The sequence below is a fragment of the Candoia aspera genome, chromosome 7 (assembly GCF_035149785.1).
Source record: "Candoia aspera isolate rCanAsp1 chromosome 7, rCanAsp1.hap2, whole genome shotgun sequence".
Classification (NCBI taxonomy): Eukaryota; Metazoa; Chordata; class Lepidosauria; order Squamata; family Boidae; genus Candoia; species Candoia aspera.
Window position 1 is genome coordinate 9,431,829 of NC_086159.1, and position 24,492 is coordinate 9,456,320.

General features: G+C 41.7%; 1 protein-coding gene across 1 annotated transcript; it reads right to left on the reverse strand.

Moving 5' to 3' along the window:
* Positions 1–248: 248 nt before the first annotated feature.
* Positions 249–22,213, reverse strand: LOC134501455 (sulfotransferase 6B1-like). Its single transcript, XM_063309287.1, has 6 exons — positions 22,050–22,213; positions 21,057–21,241; positions 18,520–18,646; positions 9,746–9,840; positions 4,647–4,833; positions 249–385 (listed from the first exon to the last, which is right to left on the reverse strand). The coding sequence occupies exons 1-6, from the start codon at positions 22,189–22,191 to the stop codon at positions 267–269; spliced, it is 855 nt and encodes a 284-aa protein (XP_063165357.1). The 5' UTR covers positions 22,192–22,213; the 3' UTR covers positions 249–266.
* Between the last annotated feature and the right edge of the window lie 2,279 nt (positions 22,214–24,492).

Genomic DNA, 24,492 nt, shown 5'->3' on the forward strand with positions numbered 1-24,492 from the left:
ATGGAGTAATAAAGAAAACAGCTCGGTGCAAATTGAACCTGCATATCGGTTATGGTACAGCGAATTGATTGTTGGAAGAGATGAGCTAGAAAATGGAAGTGGGGAGAACAGGAAAGATCAGCTGCAATCCTGAACAGCAGAATTTTTTCTGGGTCCCTCATGTGTTTTCCTCATCTCCCTCTTTAGAAGAAAACTAGTGTGTCCATATGAAAAAGATTAGTCTTTTAAATATATTCTGATCCAGCTGTTTATGGTTCATTTCCAAATCAACATTCATAAACAAGATGTTTTGCCACTTCGCTGAACGTCATTTTCTTCTCAAACGTCTCTTCAAACAGCCGGTTCTGTTTGGGAGTGAAGTGATTTTTCCAGTCACCAACAGTACCTAGGAAATTATGAGAAATGAGGAACTGTAGGTTTTCCCAAGTTGTTTGCATAAAAAAATGTCTCTCTCTCAATGGAAAATGTAAAAAAAAAAGGGAACAGTCTGCAAGCATGGAAAGACGGTGGGTATGAATGGTTTTGTACCGCAAAGAGGATAATTTTATATAAATGGAGAGAAACCAAGTTCTCCTGATATTAAGGAATGGATTCAGGATTTGAATGTATTACCTACTTTTGAAAAGTCTTTGTGTTCAAAAAATGAGAAAGTGAAGCAATGTGTCCCTGTAAAGTCTAGATTTAATGATAAACTTAGGATTTACATCAATAACAATGAATATTACATGGATCATTTTCCTCTTTTTTGTCACATTTAATAACAGATAACATATCTAGGATTTAAAAAAAAAAAGTTATAGCCATTATTTATCTTTTTTTTTCTGGTGGTGGTATAGTTTTCTGATTTCATGATCCAAAATAAAACAGTATACTAATAGTAATTTTTTAAAATGTTGTGTTCCATCTTCATGACTATGTTCCAAATAAATGAATAGATGGATGATGGATCAGATGATGTGGTCCCCCACAGTGGAAAACCTCAATAGCTCTTAGTATCTTACTCTTCTTATAAGTGAAGAGTCTAATACCATCCACAGTTTTACTCAAGACACCCACAGGTTGCGATTCAACCTGTAAGAATAATGACTTGGAGTGGGGCCATTCCAATCAAGGTACTCCAAAAGGGAAACTCTTCCTGGGGAACTATGATTGACCTCATGCTGGTCACTGTTGAGTGGCATCTCAAGACATTCCTATTTCCACTGGAATTTGCACTTACAAGCCTTGTCTCAGGGTAAGGGTGTCTGCAGGAGGGACGGGGGCAAAAAAGTCAAGATGGCAGCCATAACTACACAGTTGAAGCCCTGAAGATTTGGCAGAGTGGGCAATGCTTGGGTCCTGTCCTTGAAACAATGTTATCTAATGGGTCCTAGGAAACGGGCCTTGTTTATGGTGGTGCTTGCCCTCTGAAATGACCTCTTCATAAAGGCTTACATAGCCCCACTGCCGTGAGTATGGAAGACCTGGATTTTTCCCCAGGCCCTGATATGAGAAGTGTTTTTCTTTGGTTGTATTGTATGATCAACCTCATGGGATTTTTTTGTTCTGTTTAGTTTCTCTTGACCTTGTCAGGTCACACCATCTTGCTGAGGCTTTTTTTATGGGTTGCTTTTATGTATTGTAAGCTGCCCAGAATCGATTGAGTTGGGCAGCCCTATAAATCTGATAAAACGAATGAAAGAAATTTAGAGCGATATTTCTATCAGTTTATTTTTAACTGCCTATTAAGCTGCCTAGGACTCTGGTGTGTAGGAGGGATATCTATGCTTTAAATCAATGAAATGCATAGTTTCCCACCAAGCAGAGGGATTTCTCAGCAGATTAACATGCAAGATCAGCAATTAGAGAAGCAAGTTCATTCATTTTCTCATTGTTGTGGAATTCTAAAATCTGTGGGCAATTCTAGCTGTATGTGAATGTTTGGAAAGTAGGTGATATTCAGAGGGTTGAGTTGTGATGGGTTATGAGTTGAGCACAGCTCAGGAAGAGATGTGATGGGGGCTTTTTTTTTAAATTGGAGGTACACTTGTACAAATGTGCCATTTGCTTGATGGTGGAACTTTTCTCTTGTGTGATCAGGACCTTAACCCCTTTCACATTTCTCCTGGAACACAGAGACTGGGTTTCTCCAATGACACTAGCTTCACTTTCCCCTGTGTGCAATCAGCACATGCACTTCACCAGGTCAGTTAGAGTTAATGGCTGTCTTCACACAACACTCTAAGCTTGGTTAGTCTTAACTTTGGTTAGTGTAATGGAGCTCGGAGCTGAGGGAGTAGAGAGTGCACTCCAGGCAGATAAGTGTTCTCACAGCTTGGACAGCTTGGATAGTGTAGGGGGGCAGAGGAAGAAACTTAGACTGGCACCGCCCTAGATTCCCAAGGGTGTTTTTCCCTTTAACTCAGTTAAGGAACCTTTAGTCTGGCAAGATTCTGTGTATGGTAGAAACAATAAACTAGAGTTGCAGCTTCGACTCAGCGTTGTTTCTTTGCCAATTACCCTGACAGTATTATTATTTTTTTCTTAACAAGTTATGCGAATTTGATTAATTATGGTCCAACCTATCATGGAGGTTGGAGAACATGGGTTATTTCAGTTACCAAGATAGGCACGCTGTTTGAACCTAACCCTAAAGTTGCATTTGGAGGGTTGTTTTCAGGTGATTTCAAATCACACTTACAGATTTGCAGAGGACATCCAGTCATTGACCAACTTGGAGCCATTCCAGCCCAGTTGTTCTTGACAATTGTCCCATGGAAGGTTAGGACTGAACTTGGGATTTTCCACCCATCCAGGTGACAGCAACCCTTTCACCTGTTTCTGATGCACCTCACCTGGGTCTCATCACTTGAAAACAACAGATCAGACAAACTGTGTCACCACAGCCCTGTGCAGAGAGATGTGTCTGGACTCTGATTAGTTCCAGATAAGCCCAGCAACTTTGTCCTGCAATATTAGATGTCCTAGGGAGTTTTGTTGGCAGCTGGGAGGAGGGGAAAGCAGAGAAACAGAGATCAGAAAAGGCAAATAAACACCTTGGCTGTGACCTGAACTGGAGAACTCAGTACCTGGAAATAGATGAAAAAACATGTCCAGAGAACAATATTCTACCAATTAGAGAGTTGAAGTGATGGAGAATTGCAGATATGTTTATAAGGAGAAATGGCACTATTTAGAACTTTAGGAGATAAGGGAGGGCAGATCTACACCAGAGGTATGTCCTACCTATAGGACAGGTGCCTCATTCATGCAACTAAGAATATGGATGCCAACCCATTCTTTCTACAGTAGTCTATTTTCCATCTAGACTTTCCTTAAGGCAAGTCTTCTGGGCAATGATATCCAAGTCTGGGCAGAGGAGTGGGCAGCGTTATTTACCTGGATGAGATACCTTGACCTGAGACATCTGGTGGCAGAGCAGAAGGAAGTGTCAAAAGAGGCTACACAGCGCATACAGTGCATTCCAGCTATTGCAAGTGTCAGTGAAGATGATCCCATCCGAGAAAGCAAAGCTGCAGGGTTGTTTTGCTTTACTCTTAGAAGCAAGGAAACTGTATCCTTTGCCATATATCGTGAACCATCCATTTCTCTGGCCTTTCCTTTTCTGCTTATTTTTGTTCAATAGTTGTTTGTTCTTAAAAAGTACTTATTGCTTTGTACTTTGGCATAGTTCTCCTTCCCCTCTTCCCCTTTTTTGTTTTTCTATTTTTTCAGCAAAAAATAAACGAACAAAGTATCACTTCTAGGGGAACGTGTACGATGCATAGAAGCAGAGGGGATCAGGAAATCTAGAGTTTCCTTTGGCCTCGGTGCAATCGATGAAAGGATCAGCTTCCTGCCGTGACATTGATTTGTGAACTTCACCAGAGAGTGGGCAAAGAAACAAGGGAAGGGGAAGCCCTTATGTCTTCCATTTTTCAGGGATAAGGCAACTGTAATATTATTTGTGCCAAAAACACAGAGCCTTCTTAACGGCTCCTACTTCTCCACTGTCCGTTACGTGTCTATAGGGCAGCAAGTGTCTTTTGAAAAGCTACAGTCCTCTGACATCATGCCCACTAGAGAGACTCACCTGCGGAACATGTCCATCTGCAGTGGCCAATGTCTAGTTCATCTACAAGGCGGTACAGTCATGAACAGGGCCGCAACTAGGGTCTGTGTCACCCTGGGCAAACATGGATTCTGCACCCATTTTGGTATCACCCAACGCTCATTTTTGGCGCCCCTCCTGCCTGGTGCCGGGGGCACAAGCCCCGCTTGCCCCCCCCCCCCAGTTGCGGCCCTGGTCATGAAAAGACTATACCAGGCACTGTAGAGGCATAAGGAATGGCCTTGAAGGACAGGAGGAAAAGTCGCTACCATGGCAACGGTCAGATAAGAGGGGCTTGAGCCTGGGCCAAGAAACCAGTTTGAGGAAACAACTCAGATAAGCCCCTTCCTAATTCAGACAAAGATAAAGGGAAGGAGGGGGAAGCACATTCAGACTTGCAAGATTCTGTTACCGTAGCTGTTGCAATCGAAGTAGCCTGACCTATATGGCATTGGTTTCTTAGTCTGGTCTACCTTATTGGGCTGACATGTACCTTCTAAATGATTTAGAGCAGCCCTCAATGGAAATATTCCATAAGGCTCAGTCTTCAAGTTACCTTTTCGGAATATCAGCTTCCGGTTGGAAGTGAGTACGCAGACAGTATGGTTTTGATCCGAATTTTCCTTTTCTGTATTTGTTTTCATCTCGTTGAATGAAGCCTTTTTGCAGATTTCATAGATCTTGCTCTCACTGGGGCTGAGCCCTAGGAAGGCACTTAATTTCTTCACAACCTTGGGGAGATCCTGAGCGTGTAAACAACAGAGAACATGATCTGTAATTTTGTGTTGCATGTTTATTCCCTCCTACTGAGATAGAATGAGTGAACATACAAAATCAGGTGAAATTTTCAAAGGATTTATGATTTTTTTTTCCAAATCTATGTCGAAAGAGTGTAAGACTGCAGTCTTAAACATGTTTACTAGAAGGTAGACCTCATTCTGCTCTCCCAATAGAGCAGCTGTCTTCAGTGTAGGATATCCCAGGTAGATTGGATTCCAACTTTGAGGATTCCCAAGAATCCTTGTAATCCAACATATCTGGAGAAATTTAAGTTTTTCCAATTGATGCCTTTTGAAAGAATAGTTTCCTACCCATCATTTTGATAGCAATCAGTATTGCTGTTGCTTTGCAATTTACATGCCCGTGCAAATCAACTTAATGTAGTAGGCATCAATGTGTTAATCCCATGTAGAAATATACTGTTGCATTTTGGTTTACCAGTTCTCATTTAATTTGCTTTTCAGAAGTATTTCAAAAATGAAGAAAGATTTGGATATATTTTATGGGGGCAGGTCATATTCTTGCATTTAGTTAGAAGGTGGCCAAAGATTGTGGGTCAATGTTCTGCTTTCATTGCACAATCCTCTCTCCAGTGGTCTACAGCTTCCCTGGCTTCCCACCCTTTGGTTCAATTCCACAGAAAGACAGGAGGATAAAATCCATCCTATGGCTCTTTTTCAGATTGGGAATTGTGGGCAGGAAGGCTTCAGGGTGATGGAAAGATGCTCAACAGAAAATGTCAACACCAGCAGTAGTTCTCTCCACCTCCTCCCACAATAAACTCAACTTTACAACATCACCACAAGAAATTCTCAAGCAGTGTGAGAATAAGGTAGAAAAATGGAGGCCTCTTTGAAAGGGGAAGAAAATCTGAGAAACTGCGAGAGAGATTTTGAGACAGCAGTAGAATGTCTTACAAGGAGTCTGGAAAGACATTCTCATGCTGAGAACTCAGTTTTTTCAGACATTTTTTCCATGTCTAAGCAGAATGGTATACATAGGACTTTCTTCCAGTGGACATTTCCATTATCTTTTCTTTTCCTGCCAGGAATGTGGAATCTAGCCCATCTGCCTGTTGTTGTCAGAATAAAAGGGAGAACCGCATAGATGACTTTGTTTTCTGGAGCAGAAAAGTTTAATAGGTTTTTAAAAAACAAGTTTAATATCATATTAGATTCCTTCACTTCACACACACACACAAACATATATAATGAGAGAGAGAGAGAGAGACAACAAAACCAACCATTCTGGAGATCAGAGAATCAAATTTTGAAACATTTCTCCAATACTTGAGCATCTGGTTCCCAGAATGGTAGGCTTTGCACATCCCATGGGTATGTATATACTGTATGCAGGTATGTATATGTGTGTACAGTTAGGAGTAAGGTGGCCATAAAAAAGCAAATAAATCTGGTAAGTGGAACCTTGGAAAGATAGGACTCTAAAACACATCAGTCTGATGCCTTTGTACTGGACTGCAGCACTCAAAATTCCCTGGCAGCACGGCTGTGTGCTAATACATTAAAAAGCGCCAAGTTGTGGATAGCTATATTATGATCCTTCAGCAAAGGATCGTTACCTTGTCGTGGTGCTGGAGCTTGAGCACCTCAATGATGCCATGAGCTAAACTGTGAAGGGCCACCCAAGACGGGAAGGTCATGACAGAGAGGTCAGACTAAATGCGATCCCTGGGGAAGGTAATGGCAACCCACCTCAGTATTCTTGCCGTGAAAACTAAATGGATCAGTACAACCAGAGATAGGTCGGTATACCATCGGAAGATGAGACCCCCAGGTCGGAAGATGGTCAAAATGCTACTGGGGAGGAACAGAGGATGAGCTCAACTAGCCCCAGACGTGATGACGCAGCTAGCTCAAAGCTGAAAGGACGGCTAGCGGCCGACGGTGCTGGTGGTGAACGGCGAATCCGATGTTCTAAGGATCAACACACCATCGGAACCTGGAATGTAAGATCTATGAGCCAGGGCAAATTGGATGTGGTTATTGGTGAGATGTCAAGATTAAAGATAGACATTCTGGGCGTCAGTGAACTGAAATGGACTGGAATGGGCCACTTCACATCAAATGACCACCAGATCTACTACTGTGGACAAGAGGACCACAGAAGAAATGGAGTAGCCTTCATAATTAATAGTAAAGTGGCTAAAGCAGTGCTTGGATACAACCCAAAAAATGACAGAATGATCTCAATTCGAATTCAGGGCAAGCCATCTAACATCACAGTGATCCAAATATACGCCCCAACCACAAATGCTGAAGAAGCTGAAGTAGAGCAGTTCTATGAGGATCTGCAGCAACTACTGGACAACACGCCTAAAAGAGATGTTATTTTCATCACAGGAGACTGGAATGCTAAGGTGGGCAGTCAAATGACACCTCAAATTACAGGTAAGTATGGCCTGGGAGAACAAAACGAAGCAGGACACAGGCTGATAGAATTTTGCCAAGACAATTCACTCTGCATAACAAAAACTCTCTTCCAACAACCTAAGAGACGGCTTTATACATGGACTTCACCAGATGGACAACACCGAAATCAGATTGATTACATCCTTTGCAGCCAAAGGTGGCGGACATCTGTACAGTCGGTAAAAACAAGGCCTGGAGCTGACTGTAGTTCAGATCACGAACTTCTTCTTGCACAATTTAGGATCAGACTAAAGAGATTAGGGAAGACCCACAGATCAGCTAGATATGAGCTCACTAATATTCCTAAGGAATATGCAGTGGAGGTGAAGAATCGATTTAAGGGACTGGACTTAGTAGATAGGGTCCCGGAAGAACTCTGGACAGAAGTTGGCAGCATTGTTCAGGAGGCGGCAACAAAATACATCCCAAAGAAAGAGAAAACCAAGAAGGCAAAATGGCTGTCTGCTGAGACACTAGAAGTAGCCCAAGAAAGAAGGAAAGCAAAAGGCAACAGTGATAGGGGGAGATATGCCCAATTAAATGCAAAATTCCAGAGGTTAGCCAGAAGAGATAAGGAATTATTTTTAAACAAGCAATGCGCGGAAGTGGAAGAAGACAATAGAATAGGAAGGACAAGAGACCTCTTCCAGAAAATTAGAAACATTGGAGGTAAATTCCAGGCCAAAATGGGTATGATCAAAAACAAAGATGGCAAGGACCTAACAGAAGAAGAAGAGATCAAGAAAAGGTGGCAAGAATATACAGAAGACCTGTATAGGAAGGATGACAATATCGGGGATAGCTTTGACGGTGTGGTCGGTGAGCTAGAGCCAGACATCCTGAAGAGTGAGGTTGAGTGGGCCTTAAGAGGCATTGCTAATAACAAGGCAACAGGAGACGACGGCATCCCAGCTGAACTGTTCAAAATCTTGCAAGATGATGCTGTCAAGGTAATGCATGCTATATGCCAGCAAATTTGGAAAACACAAGAATGGCCATCAGACTGGAAAAAATCAACTTATATCCCCATACCAAAAAAGGGAAACACTAAAGAATGTTCAAACTATCGAACAGTGGCACTCATTTCACATGCCAGTAAGGTAATGCTCAAGATCCTGCAAGGCAGACTTCAGCAATTCATGGAGCGAGAATTGCCAGATGTACAAGCTGGGTTTAGAAAAGGCAGAGGAACTAGAGACCAAATTGCCAATATCCGCTGGATAATGGAAAAAGCCAGGGAGTTTCAGAAAAACATCTATTTCTGTTTTATTGACTATTCTAAAGCCTTTGACTGTGTGGACCATAACAAATTGTGGCAAGTTCTTAGTGGTATGGGGATACCAAGTCATCTTGTATGCCTCCTGAAGAATCTGTATAACGACCAAGTAGCAACAGTAAGAACAGACCACGGAACAACGGACTGGTTTAAGATTGGGAAAGGAGTACGGCAGGGCTGTATACTCTCACCCTACCTATTCAACTTGTATGCAGAACACATCATGCGACAAGCTGGCCTTGAGGAATCCAAGGCTGGAGTTAAAATCTCTGGAAGAAACATTAACAATCTCAGATATGCAGATGATACCACTTTGATGGCTGAAAGTGAAGAGGAACTGAGGAGCCTTACGATGAAGGTGAAAGAAGAAAGTGCAAAAGCTGGCTTGCAGCTAAACCTCAAAAAAACCAAGATTATGGCAACCAGCTTGATTGATAACTGGCAAATAGAGGGAGAAAATGTAGAAGCAGTGAAAGACTTTGTATTCCTAGGTGCAAAGATTACTGCAGATGCTGACTGCAGTCAGGAAATCAGAAGACGCTTAATCCTTGGAAGAAGAGCAATGACCAATCTCGATAAAATAGTTAAGAGCAGAGACATCGCACTGACAACAAAGGTCCGCATAGTTAAAGCAATGGTGTTCCCTGTAGTAACATATGGCTGCGAGAGCTGGACCATAAGGAAGGCTGAGCGAAGGAAGATCGATGCTTTTGAACTGTGGTGTTGGAGGAAAATTCTGAGAGTGCCTTGGACTGCAAGAAGATCAAACCAGTCCATCCTCCAGGAAAGAAAGCCAGACTGCTCACTCGAGGGAATGATATTAAAGGCAAAACTGAAATACTTTGGCCACATAATGAGAAGACAGGACACCCTGGAGAAGATGCTGATGCTAGGGAGAGTGGAGGGCAAAAGGAAGAGGGGCCAACCAAGGGCAAGATGGATGGATGATATTCTAGAGGTGACGGACTCGTCCCTGGGGGAGCTGGGGGTGTTGACGACCGACAGGAAGCTCTGGCGTGGGCTGGTCCATGAAGTCACGAAGAGTCGGAAGCGACTAAACGAATAAACAACAACATATTATGATCAGCAAGAGAAAAATATGATGGAGCGAAATGCTTTGGCATCTGCCTTCTTCATCTGTTCTGAGACAAGACACGGTTGCCAATTTACCTTTTTCATGTCTTCATAGAACAAGAACAGGATGTTTTTCTCATGCAAGTGTTTTTCCCAGCTTAAAACATGGTCAAACCAGGATCCACAGACAACTGTTTTAAAAAAAAAAGATGGCAGAAATGACATTTGTATCACTACTTGAAGAGCCAGAAAGTTTGCATTTGCAACTTCATGATTTTGCAGTGAAAGCTGAACATCTGGACAGGAATCAAATACTCCAACAGGTTAGGTATCCAAACTACTTACTCACCCACAACCACAGTCCTGCTTTATGCAACTCTATTTAATTATGGCTTACTGAATAAGACAACATTGTTCAAATTCACACAATATGCTAAACTAAACAAACCACTTTATGGGTTAGCATAGTGTTCCTGGGCTGGTTTGTTTGTTTAAACCACAGCTGTTCACCTTCTGGGACGTAGATATTCTCTGGTCACTCTCTTGCTCTTTCTCTTCTGATAGTTTTATTAAAAGTTTTTTAAAAGAAGATAAAAAGTAATACAAAGAAAGAAAAGAAATAAATAAATAAAAGAGAAAGCTAAAAGTGCAAGAAAGGAAAACAAGTAAAAGAAAAAAGAAAGAAAAGACACAAAGAAGTGGCTTCCGATCTTCTTTACGGCAGTTATAAGTACAATTACAAATTTATCTCTTTCTCTGAAGTTACATGTCTCTCTTCTTTCTATAATCTGTCCTGTCTAATCATCAAAACCTTAAATCATACGTTCATTTGTTCTGCTCTACGCAAAGAGTCCATAAGGGGTTTCCAGTCAGCAATAGATGTTGGCTTTTCTCTAATCAAAGAAGTCAATCTGGCCATCTCAGCAAGTTCCGTTGTCTTCACCAACCTGTCATGTGCTGCCTGCCTCTGAATAAGGCTCAGACACTGGTTCGATGGATCAGGCTCTGATTTATTCACAGCGCAGTTACAGCGTCGGAAGAAAAAAGCTGAGAGTGACAGGAGCGCGCCGGTGCGGGGTTTAAATACCCCGCGCTGGTCAGCGCCCCCTCACTCGCGGTCACGTCACCCCCCTTTGTCCAATACGTTGCCCTGCCGGTGGGTGAGGGGTTGTGAGGCCCCGCTGGCGTTCCGGGATCGCCCATCCTCGGGTTTTCTATTCATCCGGTGATTGCTGTCAGCTGGGCGATCTCCGTTGTATTGGCGCTGATGGCTTGGGTGTGCTCCGTGATCCGTTTAGTTATTGTTTGTTGGCCGTTAGTCGTTGTGAGTTGATGGCTACTTATCTTGAGCCCCTTCTCCTGTTTCCTTGCTATTGTCATGTGTGCCATTGCGCTGATGACTTCAGCTCAACGGCACTCATGACACAACCATTCCTCTGTTGTAGGTGTGCCAAGTCTTTCCATCTTTGTGCATACAATAATCTTGCTGCAGTTATCATATACAAAAACAAAGTTACATGACTTTTTTCCAACTGTTTGTCCATTGGTCCCAAAAGGAAGACCTTTGATCTCAATCATACATTAATCTTTAAAACCCTTTGAATCAGTGTATGTATTTGAATCCAAATTTTTCTAGCCTTTTTACATGTCCACGAAGCATGATTAAATGTCCCTTCTTGTTCACATTTACAAACAAGTAAAAAAGTTCATCCTCAAAACATTTATAATAACGACCTGAGAATCCATCTGGTCCAGGCACCTTTCCTGGTTTAATCTTTTTTATAGCTTCAGAAACTTCCCTTATCGTTATAGGTCTATTCATAATCTGTTTCTGATCTTCTGTAATCCTCAATTAATTTTGTTTCTTTAGGTATTCATCTATTTTCTCCAGAGAGATGTCACTTGCTTTATACAAATTAGAATAAAATTGATGAAATGCTTTTTGCATGGCCATGCTATCCATTAATACAGTGTCTCCCTCTTGTAGTTTCTATATCATTTTTTTTTCTTTTACTTTTCATAATTTATATGCAAACAATTTCCCTGGTTTGTTTGCAAACTCAAAGTTTTTTTGCTGTACATAGTTCATTTTTCTTCAGCAAAGGATCGTTACCTTGCCGTGGTGCTGGAGCTTGAGCACCTCAGTGATGCCACGAGCTAAACTGTGAAGGGTCACCCAAGACGGGAAGGTCATGACAGAGAGGTCAGACTAAATGCGATCCCTGGGGAAGGTAATGGCAACCCACCCCAGTATTCTTGCCGTGAAAACTCAATGGATCAGTACAACCAGAGATATGTCGGTATACCATCGGAAGATGAGACCCCCAGGTCGGAAGATGGTCAAAATGCTACTGGGGAGGAACAGAGGATGAGTTCAGCTAGCCCCAGACGTGGCCGGGAAGGTCAGAAATGGTGATCATGTGACTGCAGGATGCTGCAATGGTCATAAATGTGAACCGGTTGCCAAGTGCCCAAATCGTGATCATGTGACCATGGGGATGCTGCAATGGTCATAAGGGTGAGCACTGGTTGTGAGTCTCTTTTTCAGCATCTTTGTAAATCTGAACCATCACTAAACAAATGGTCATTAAGTGAGGACTACCTATAATTTGTTGAGAAATACCTTCTCTGGAAATTTATTTAATTTTTTTCTCTTTATCTCATCCAAAATAGCTTGTTTTCTCTTGCCTCTTCTTTTTGGGTTCACTGTTACGTTGTACAAAATAACTTTTGATAAAAGCTTTACTTGCATCCCAAACCATTCTTAAATCAGTATCTTTGTTTAAATTATTTCCAAAAAAATTCTTTTACTTTCTTTTTACTTTCTGTAACAAACATTTCATTTAGTTTCCATCTAAAAGAACTGGATTTCCTTTTATAAACCAAACACACAGTATTATGATCCGAAAAAGTCTTTGGTAATATCTCTAACTTTAGAAACCTTAGTAGCCAAATTCTTCAATGTCCATATCATATCTATTCTTGAAAAGGATCTATGTCTTTCAGAAAAGTAGGTGTACTCTCTTGAATTGCCATTTTTCTGTCTTCCTCTTAGTTCCACTAGTGCCAAATTATCTAGCCCTCTGGCCATAACTTCTGTCTTACTCTCCAAAATTTCCACTTTGTCATTCATTTGTTTTACATCTCCAGACACTTGTTTTTCAGAGCTTTCCATCTTCTTGACTTCTTCTTTCATCTCCTTTTTCATCTTTACAAGTCTTTGCTCCATGTTTTTTTCAAAAGCTGTCAATTTAATAACAAGTGATTCAGCTAACTTATTGCCCAATTCCTCAGATATTTTCTGAAGTAAATCTGGTGTAATTCCTCTCTCTGCAGGTTGCTCTAGCAATCTTCTCCTCCCCTCTGCCATTTTGGCCACTTTTCTGGTAGTTGCCATTGAAATATTGTTATCCAAAAGTGAAAGTGCCTCAATTCCAAGAGAAAGAGTAAATGGCAAGCTTCCCCTCATTTTTTTTTTCTATTTTGTCTTCCTGTGCCCTTAATACCTTCATTTCAAATGGCACTCCATCGTTGAAGTCAGCATCACAGTCCTGCTCTTATTACCTTTATCTTTTGTTTTGTAAAATCCACCAACTGTCTGCACTCTTTAATAGTAAACCAAAAAAAAGAAGCATTTCCAGAAAGGTCTGGTTCATTTGTCTATTTTAATCCCAATTTATTCAAAAGCACTTTCACCAAAAAATAATCTTTCAAAAAAACGGTCCCCTTTATCCATTTTAAACTTTCTTACATCCACTTGTTGTTGAGCTTTTTGCCAAAAGTTTATAAATCTTTAAAACCTTTTCTTTTTTCCTTTTTCGTCCAGAAAGAATGTTGACTCACCAAAAGGAATTCTCTTATCTTGCTGCTCAGAAAATCTCTTCAGTTGTAAATTAATTACATCCAAAAGTGTTTAAGAAAGTGAGGCTTGTACAAACCTTGTGTCCATATAGGGTGCATCACAGCTGTGAACTTGATTAAAATCCCTCAACTCCCAGCCACTCAACTCATGAGTTGACCACAAAAACCCCAGTTCCTGCAGTTTACTCATGAGGAGCAGCTGTCTAGCATGCAAGTGGGCCATCTCATGATCTCTCCTTTACCTGGAAAGACTGTGCTGGCCAGAATTCACCATCTGGCTGCTGATCTCCACCACAATGCCATCCCCACTCCTTCAGGAATGTCTAATCCACCATAGATGCCCACTTGGAAGTTCTCTGGTCACCTTCTCCATGCAAGCTATTTTATGAATAGATAAGCACCCCCACAGCAGCCATTTTGTGAAGATGCCCTTGATGTATTTTCAATGTATATACTGTAGTAGAATAGACCCACCAGCCAAAAGAAGTTGGAGACTGTTACCTTATAAAGCTAACTCTACTCCTTACTGTTGGACCAGGTGGGAGGGAGGAGTCAACCAAGTTCAGGAACCCAGTGGCTGAACTCACACAACATGCTAGAGTAGGCTAAAAAGGAGTTGGGTAGAGTGCTTCAGCAAATTGTGGGAATTTATGTATTTGGACATAGCATGTTAATGGGAATTTAGAAATTCTGCTGGGTTAACCCAGGCTTAGAGCTTAGTACATTATGTGACTACAACTATTATATAAAATAAATATTATATTCTTCTTCCTCTCCTTTCCCTTCCCCTCCCTTCCTTCTTCCCTTCCTTCTCACATCACCACACCACTTTGTTTTCTTCTGGTAATAACATCAGTTCTATTTATTTCTTGGCTGATCTTTGGATGGTCAATTTTACAGCCATGCAGTAAATCAGCACGAACAGTATTGAGATAACAAAATCCTTCCACTCTTGACCTCAACAAGGAATCCAAGTTGCTGGCCAAGTCATACAGCCTTTGTGACTTGGCTCTGACAGTGCAAAATAACCAATCCAGGTGCAAAGCAGGAGGTGTTAAGAATGGAGACCTGGTGTCTATAAATACAAGCCCAGAGTACCTGGGGCATCAGAACTTATGCCAGAGACCAGAAACCAAGGTAAACACTAGGAAAGTGATACTATCATGGCAGACAAAGCTTTGTTGGAGGATTGCATTATTGGGGAACTGTCCAGGGGCAGTCCAAGACCAAGGACTCACTACCAGCCTCCATGCCCATTCACAGTCCTCTGTGACAGATTGCATCTCTTAACAGGGCAAGAGGAAAAGGCAGTGGCCTCCACTGCTTGATCCTCTTCCTTTGGGCAGTAATATAAACTGGGTATAGAAGGAGAAAGCAACTGAATGGTCATTGGAGACTGTGTCATTCATTCATTCATTCATTCATTCATTCATTCATTGCATTTACATGCCTCCTTTTCTCTGAGTTCAAGGAGACTGATGTGGAAGGTGTCACTTATTTTATCCTCACCACACATCTGTGAGGAGAGTCAAGCTGAGAGGCAATGACTACCCCAAAGTGATCCAGTGATCTCTGTAATCAGCTGGGGATTTGTGATATCTGTGGTCCCAGGGCAATACCTTCACTGCTACACAACTCACCCAGGATGGCCCGAGAAGCCCATCTTCCTGGAACCTGAGGAGGGCCCACCAATTGAGATGGGAGGAGTTGTCTTCCCCATGCCCATCTAATGGCAGCACCACACCACTCAGCCTCTGGCCAATCACCAGTTTATGCATGTTCTAAGAAGGATATATGGTGAGTTCCCTGTGCAGACAACTGCTACAGTCAACTCTACTGCACTGGTCATTGGATGGCTAGCAAGGTGGTGAGCCTACCCCCGAAGGCTGAGCATCTTCAAAAGCAACTACCTGAAGGGGCAGATTGCAAATGCAGCAGCTGATGGCTGGGCTCCAATTCCCCACCAGTCCTGGGCTGCCTTCTGAAACTGTAGCAGGGTCCACTCTGCAATCCATTCAGAAGTTCTTATTCTCTCTTAGAAAAGAGAATAGTAAGAAACTGGGGAATAATTGTCCTGTTGTGGCCACAGAATTTTGCCAGGATATAAGCAATCCTGACTCAGTCCAAATAATGACTTACGATCTGTGATTGTCAATAGCAAGAGTTCATTTCACAAGAGATGCCTATCTGTGGACACCAGGAGTTACAAAGCATGAGAACATAAGAAGACCCCTGCTGGATCAGGCCAAGGACCTCTTAGTCCAGCATTTTGTTTCTCACAGTGGCCAAGAAAATGCCTCTGGGGGGTTCACAATTAGGAGATGAAGACACAGTCCTCTTTGACTTTTGTTCCCTGCTGCAACTAGTATTTTGAGGCATGTGGCTCCTCAATCCACTGGCAACATGTAGCTTGTTGGCAGATGCTGGGAAAGCCTTTAACCCAGGAGAGGTCAAAAAAGTCACACACCAAGCATTTCTATAAAAATAATTTATTTACAGAAAGCAAAACAAAAGCAAAACATATTTAAAGGACTTAGCTCCCCTTTGGAGCAAGCCTTGCTTGGCTACATTGCCGGCAGAGAAAAAAAAGAGGAAGTAAGAAACAAGTCCGGGCAGGTTTCCTCCCCCCAGGTAATTTGCATGAAGCAGGTGAAAGGAGACAATCAAATACAACCTCTTCACTCGGCCAAAATGATTAGGTACAATAGCAGTCTTAATCGTTAGTAGGAAAACCTCAACACTCCCCTTTTTACACTATAGATTAAGATGCAAACCAATCTTCTCTGACAACTTTATATGTCTTTCCATTCACATTACTTTACCATTATCTCCCCTTTGGTTTAACAGAAAGCTACCATTCTTCCTGTGTTTTTCCAAACCTAGGTTGTTATAATTCCAAGGCTTTTTAATGTGAAATGGCTTTTCATGCAGGCTTCAAAATCAAGCCTTTGTTTTTCTGTTGATGTGAACAGCAGCAAATCATCAACATAAATGCACAGATACATACAGCCTTGTTTGTCCTTCTTCATATATACACAGGGATCTGCTTTTCCTTTTTCAAAACCAAAATTCTGCAGTTTTTCATCTACTTTTTGGTTCCAGGATCTAGCAGCTTGTTTTAACCCATAGATTGACTTCTGCAGTTCACAGACTAGATTCTCCCCTTTTTCATAGCCAGGGGGTTGCTGCATGTATAATTTGTGATCTAAATCACCATAGAGAAATGCAGTTTGAATGTCATAGTGGTTAACTGACATTCCTTTTAGTGCAGCAACTTTTAACAGTAATCTAATTGATTCACCTTTAGTAACTGGTGCAAAAGTCTTGTCAAAGTCTAAATCTTTCCTTTGAGCGAACCCTTTTGCAACCAACCTTGCTTTATATTTTTGGATTTTGCCATCAGCATCCCTTTTCAGTTTGAAAACCCACCTACAACCCAGACAGCGTTCATTGGGAGGTAGATTGACCAGTTTCCATGTTTTATTTTCTTTCAAGGATGCTAATTCCTGTTGCATGGCAGAATGCCAATTTTGTGCAATCTCAGGTGGTAAAGCATTCACTTGTTCTAAAGACTCAGGTTCTGTGAATATGTGAAAAGCCTTTACTGTTTCAGCCTGAAAACGTGATGGAGGAACGCCTTTATTACTCCTCTGAGATCTGCGAGGTAATACAGGGCTTAAATTTTGCCTCCTATCACTTTCCTGAGAAGCATCTGTCTCATCAGACAGACCTTCAGTTTGCTTTTCTGGTTTAATGTCCTCATCAGGCAAAAGATCACCATCAGCAAGTCCTTGCTGTTCTCTTGTGGTGGTCAGTTCAACTGGAGAGCTAGAATTTAATCTCCCCGTTTTGTTCAGCAAAAGAAGCGCTTTTGCTAATTATTAATTTCTCTCCCATTATGAACCTGTAGCTCCTCTGGCTTTGTTCATAGCCAACAAAGATGGCTTTCTTTGTTGTGGGGCCTCCTTTCCTTCTCTGCTGTTTTGGAATGTGAACCCATGCAGTGCTACCAAACACTCTAAGATGGTTTACCTTTGGTTTCACACCATAAAACAAATGGAATGGAGTGTCCTGAATCACAGAGTTATACAACCTGTTCTGTTCATAAGTGGCAGTAGATATGGCCTCTCCCCAGTACTTAAAACATAATCGTGAATCTTTTAACATGCATTCCATCGCATTTTGCAAGGTTCTGCCCTTTCTTTCAGCAACACCATTTTGCTGAGGGGTGTAAGGGTTAGAAAGAATTTGTTCTATCCCCTTTTCCACTAGGAACCTTCTGAATTTGTGAGAAAGGTATTCTCCTCTATCACATTGGAGTGCAGATACAGGCCTAGGGAATTTTCCATTTGCCCATGTCACAAAACTTTTAAATTTCTCAAATGCCTCATCTTTATGTTTTAAGATGTAGATAAATGTGTATCTTGAGAAATCATCAATGATTGTCATTGCATACCTTGCTTGTCCAAGACTTGGAGCAAAAGGACCAATAATGTCAGAGTGTACAATTTCCAAAGGTCTAGTTGTAACTCTGTCACTGTGCTTACGTATAATAGCAGTCTTAATCATTAGTAGGAAAACCTCAACATAGCTTTCAAGACCAATCCCGGTGACAGATCTTTCCTCCATGAATTTACTCATCCCTTCTAAGCCAACCCGGTTAGTGGCCTTCAGTACACCTTCAGATCAGAACATCATGTTAACTATGAGGTGGGAAGAACTTTCTTCTGCCTGTTCTAAACCTCCTTCCTAACAGTTTCATTGGATAACCCCTTTTCCTAGCACCTGAGGAAAGATAAAACCAGTGTTCCCTGTCCACTTTCTCCATGCCATGCAGACAGGACACCTTTTGTAGCTGATGAACACATCAGCCAAACCAGGAAGATTAATATTGGATCAATATTTCAGAGGCTTTGATATGTTCTGAATCAAATTTTCCTAGCCTGGTGCCCTCCTGATGAACTGAAGTCAACACCTGTCCCACCAACATAGCCACAGTTTAATCTTACCATCTCCTTTTAAGAACATCTCCAGGAAATTCGACCAGGAATCTACGGTGGGGAGATTTGGATTCTCTTGATAGTAATGGAACATGGATACAGCAATATCCTTTGGATTCCTGACTATATAAATAGCCTACAAAATAGATACAGCATGTTACAATGGGACTCAAGGCCTGGGTTCCTCCAGAATAGTTAAAAACCTAGCATCCATATTTATGCAACATATTCGATTTGCTTACTTTTTAATATTGGTTTGATGGGGGTGAGGTGGCCTGGTGTATTGGACAAACCCAGTCTGTTGGAATAATTATGATTCTGGGCATTGTACGAGCCCAGAAAATGTGTTGATTCAGGTAAAAGAGCCAATAACTGAAACCAGTGGGATTTAATGTTCAAAAGACCTGAAAGTTGTCAGGTACTACTGCTCTAGACATGCTACATTCCATAAACTTTTTTTTTTAAATTAAAACAGCTTGTTGGTGAATGGACAGGACTAATCATAATTACACTTGCTAGGGAGACCGTCTGAACTCTTTCCTTCTTTCCATGGTCCCCACATAAATCTCTCTTTCCTGCACAGTGTCTGTTTCAGACTAATGTTTCTCAACTTGAACAACTTCCCAAGACCAGCTTGGCAATTACTGAGAATGCTGGGAGTTGAAGTTCACACATCTGGAAGTTTCTCAGGTTGGGAAGCATTGCATTAGACAATGTAGAGAGAGTGCATCCATCTTCCCATGCAATATGGACGAAAATCAGGGAGGCTGAAAGGTTTAATCTAATCTTTTTTTTTAATGGAATTGTGGTTGATGAAGACGATGATGATATAAATTCAAGAATGGCGCCCTTATGTACAACTTATTAGACAAGACACTAAGACACTTAGAATAGGAATTTTGAAGAGGAAGAGAAACAGTTTAAAAATAATTAAAATGATCCAAATAAAAATGAGCAATAGTATAATCATATTTAAGTAGCAATTAACATTTGGGAAAAACAGAAGGGGGGAAAATGGAGGGGGCTCTTAGAATGCATCTTCCTATAAAGTTTTTCTTTTTGTTTGTTTTGCCTTTTTAAAAAAAAATATAATCACCATGTTTTTAATTTTTGCTCTAGTGTAAAGTTTATTTTATGTATTTCTATATAATCCATTTCCTTTTCTTTGTTTTTTTAAATTTTTATCCTGCCTTTATTATTTTTATAAATAACTCAAGGCAGCAAACATACCTAATACTCCTTCCTCCTCCTATTTTCCCCACAACAGCAACCCTGTGAGGTGAATTGGGCTGAGAGAGAGGGACCAGCCCAAGGTCACCCAGCCAGCTTTCATGCCTAAGGCGGGACTAGAACTCTCATACCACGCCTGATTGGCTCTTGGGGTGAGAGAGAGGGACTGGCCCAAGGTCACCCAGCTGGCTTTCATGCCTAAGGCGGGACTGGAACTCTCATACCACGCCTGATTGGCTCTTGGGGTGAGAGAGGGACCGGCCCAAGGTCACCCAGCCGGCTTTCATGCCTAAGGCGGGACTAGAACTCTCATACCACGCCTGATTGGCTCTTGGGGTGAGAGAGAGGGACTGGCCCAAGGTCACCCAGCCGGCTTTCATGCCTAAGGCGGGACTAGAACTCTCATACCACGCCTGATTGGCTCTTGGGGTGAGAGAGAGGGACTGGCCCAAGGTCACCCAGCCAGCTTTCATGCCTAAGGCGGGACTGGAACTCTCATACCACGCCTGATTGGCTCTTGGGGTGAGAGAGGGACCGGCCCAAGGTCACCCAGCCGGCTTTCATGCCTAAGGCGGGACTAGAACTCTCATACCACGCCTGATTGGCTCTTGGGGTGAGAGAGAGGGACTGGCCCAAGGTCACCCAGCCGGCTTTCATGCCTAAGGTGGGACTAGAACTCACACACTCCTGGTTTCTAGCCCAGCACCTTAACCACTAGACCAAACTGGTCTTTGCTTTTTTCTTTGTTTCACTTAATATAAATAAAAGCATCATTAAAAAAGATACCACTATATGTAATTAAAGGCCAAACATAACTCTGCATGGCACTTTTTGACTGGTAAAACTTATGACTATAGCGGTTTTCAATGTAGTACAGATATTGTTGCATTAGGAAAAATATTTTTATTAAAAGGACCATAGTGGGCTCATATTTATCATTTATATGCATATTATAAACAGCACAATATTGGGATTATCAGGGTACACATCCAATTAAAAGCAAAGCAAATGACTATGGCTGTACTCACACATCTCCTTAACCAGGTTATATTAAGAGCAGGGAGACCATTTGTTCAACATGCATATATTGATTAGTATTAAAGTTTGTAAAGAAAATGATATGCACCTATTAGAAGACTGCTTTTTGTTGTTGGGCAGTGGTACACAAACCCACCCAGTTTATGGTTAAATAAATTGTGTGATTACATTGTGTGAACCCAGGTCATGGGTTTATTCAGGATCCAGGCTAAGCCTCCTGTGTGAATGCAAAATACATTATGTCCCCAAGAACTTAAGTTAAATTTTTTTTTTTTAACCTTGCAGTGCTTGACCCTGAATGTTGGTGGCAACATGTTGCTGTCCAAGTGGGTTGGAATGATCCTTTTGCAGGAAAGGCGATTCAGCTGGTCCAGTTTGGAAAGATCTCCAAACTCAATGGGAGAAGTCAAAGCCACTTTGGATGCGTAGATGTGTGTAAGGATTTCCGCCAGCCAGTGGGTTCCTAAAGGGAAAAAGAAGAGAAAGAGGCACAGGATTGGCAAAGTGTTAAACCAGTGTAGGACAGAGGTTGTGTGAAAGCAGGATCAGAAGGAGCATCCCATCTGCTGGCCAATGGGAAGATGGTAATGCATAGGCTAGGCAGGTGAATGTTGCAGAGGTAGATGTAGAAGCTTCAATTCAATTCAAGCATCAAAGGAATGGTGGAACTGAGTAGATCAGAGCAGAAACAACTTTGGGTCCAGTTTATTGAATTTAGGAGAAAAGAAAAGGAAGGAAGAAAATGAAATGAAATGAAATGAAATGAACATCCTGGGGGTACATCCAAACATTGTGGATAATGGTTAATATTATTTCGGAGTGCGGTTCCAAAGGGTTCTGTACAGGGTATAGATTGAAGGATTTCTCAAAGTAACTTCACAGAAGATCTGCCCCACTTAATGCTTGGCAGGCAATGTGGGCCCATCAACCATGTACAACCCATTTTTCTGCTTTTGCACAATATACAGTAGTCACAAAAAGTCACCAGTTGGGCTGGATTCATATGACATGCTAAGCACCCACAAAACCAACAACCTAACAAATATTAAAACCAACCTAGTTTAGCACATTGTGATTGTGAATGCAGTTCTTAAGCCTTTAACCTGGTTCATTTTATTTATGGCATTTCTTACTATACTGAATTTCTAGCCCACCTTTTGATTTCTTCAACAGCAATTAATGAATTCAGCCAAGCTCTTGCATGCAATCTTTTCTAGTTTGTTGAACTAAATAACACATTCTCTTTCACCCAAGTTCCAACCAAACCTTACCAGATTTTGGATAGGAAACCAACAGAACATCATCTTCTCTAGCATCAAACGAAACCAGGGAATTTAAAAGTTCTGGTGAGGATCTTGTAGTAAAAGTGATGCCATTGAAAGTATGAATGAGTTTGTCTTCGTTCCACGACATTTGTAATATCTCCTTGGGAACCTTAATATAATTAGAGGCTACCACTGAAAAGAGACAACTTAAAAGCTCCTTGCAGACCAGATTGTTATAACTGTCCAGGGAGCATCAGAAGAGACATATTTATGCACTTTGGACAATCTTTAAAAAGTATTTGGAGGATTATCTTTATGGATTACTATACCTGTAAAGCAATATAAAGGTTATCCAGATAAGCCACTATTGCAAAAACAAATAAACCAAGAAATTTGGTTCACTGGGATGCCTTGTCTCTTGAGATAAGGAGGCAAGGGAGCCCACAAGTGAAAAATCTCCAGACTTGCAATTAAACCAGGGTGTGCAGGGAACTCATTAACAAAGGGTGACCTTAGCACAAGGGCCATGTCATTTCAGGAGCTGAGTTCCTAATGAACCAGTGTAGCACGTGAGTGTAGAAACAACACTGTGCCCGGCTGGAAAATTCCAACATTTGAAAGGTGAGAAGAGGGTGGGAAAGCTCTAGGTCCCTTGTGAACGGCACAGACTCTGTCCCAGAATTTTAGAAACCTTAAAAGAAAAATTGTCACCTCTTAGAAAAACACCTCCTCTCTAGAAATATGAGGGGCAGCTAAAACTTTTTTAAAAAATAAAAAAATTACAAACTATTTTTATCCTATCCTTCCAGGGAGTTTCAAGTCAAGAATTGGTCAGTCCCTGGGAGAGGCACATTTCTTAGGGGCTGCTGGAGGGTGGTCTGTGATGGTATGGTGTCTCCAAAGTACGGGGACCTATACCTGGGCCCATTTGTGGGTGTGGGGCTTAATGGCATTGGTGTCCCCAGGAAGTGGACATAGGTGAATGACCAATGCAACCTTGACCCATTATGTCATCTGTGCTATCTCACAATGCAAATTCAAAATGGTGGAGCTTGCATTGTGATGTCATGATGCATATTTTATCAGGCTGGCATCATTGTAGGAAAAGACAGGTGCCCCTTAAAATGGGTGTATGACACTGTTTTGCCCCCAAACTCTCCAGAAGAGGATAACCCCTACAGAACAAAAGGAATGTAGCCCCACTCACTCCAGGGTGCTCTGGACAAGCTCTGAGGATCCCACAAGAGGCGGGTGTCTGCAGGAGGGTCAAAAAAGTCAAGATGGCAGCCACAACCATGCAAGTAATGATTTTGTTACTGTAAACCTATAATAAAGTAGTATTAGCATTCATAACTCAGGCGTCCTGGTCTGGTCTACCTTGAAGGGCTGACATCAATCTTGCAAGTCTGAATGTGCTTCCTCCTTTCCTCCCTTCTTCCCTTCATGAGGACCAGAGAAGGTCATGTCTGAGACGCTTTCTCAAATTACATTTCTTCCCCAGACTCAGATTCCTTTTATCTGACTGCCGCCTTGGTTGCAACCCTTCCTCCTGTTCCCCAAAGTTATTCCTCCTGCCCATTACGTAAACTTATCCTCTCCTTCACTGCCATAACTAGGCAATCCATAACCTATTCCATTTGGGAATATACAGAAATCTGTGTATAAATATAAATAAATAAATTTCCAGGGTTCTTGTTCTTTTTTTGCCTGCCACCAGTGTTAAAATCTCACGTCCACAAAGATTTTGCCTGCCACGGATATATAGGCAAGCCCTGTTATTCACAGGTTCCATATTAGCAAATTCCCTTTTTTGCGAAAATGTATTTGCAACCCCAAACTCAGTACTTGCGACACTGTCACGTTTATTTCCAGACATGCAAAGCGGCAGAGCATTTGAATTACATGACGTGCATGTTCCCAGCTGAGGTTTCAGCATTCACTAATTGTCCTAACAGCCAGGAACCACGCTGAGACAAGGAATAGGTCTCTAGTGTTTTATTACTGCTACATAAGACAGAAAATCCTAACAAACTGAAGAAGCGTGGGAAAAACCCAGACAGATAAACCCCAAAAGTTAAGGCGGGCCTGATCTGTGTCTCTTTGAATGGCCGCTTAACTCCTCAGTACTACGCATGTGTTTTCCCCCCTGGATAGGGGCCCCCTCCTGCTCACCATCAGTGCTCATGACACTAATTCAGTATTTGCAGCATTTTCACAGAACATAACTACTGTGAATTGCTGATTGGAAACTCCTTTTGGACTTTTTGCATGAAAAAGAAAAAAATGAAATTATGATATGTGAGTTTGATGATTAGAAAAAATAGTTTGTTGTTTATTCATTTAGTTGCTTCCGACTCTTCGTGACTTCATGGACCAGCCCACGCCAGAGCTTCCTGTCGGTCGTCAACACCCCCAGCTCCCCCAGGGACGAGTCCGTCACCTCTAGAAT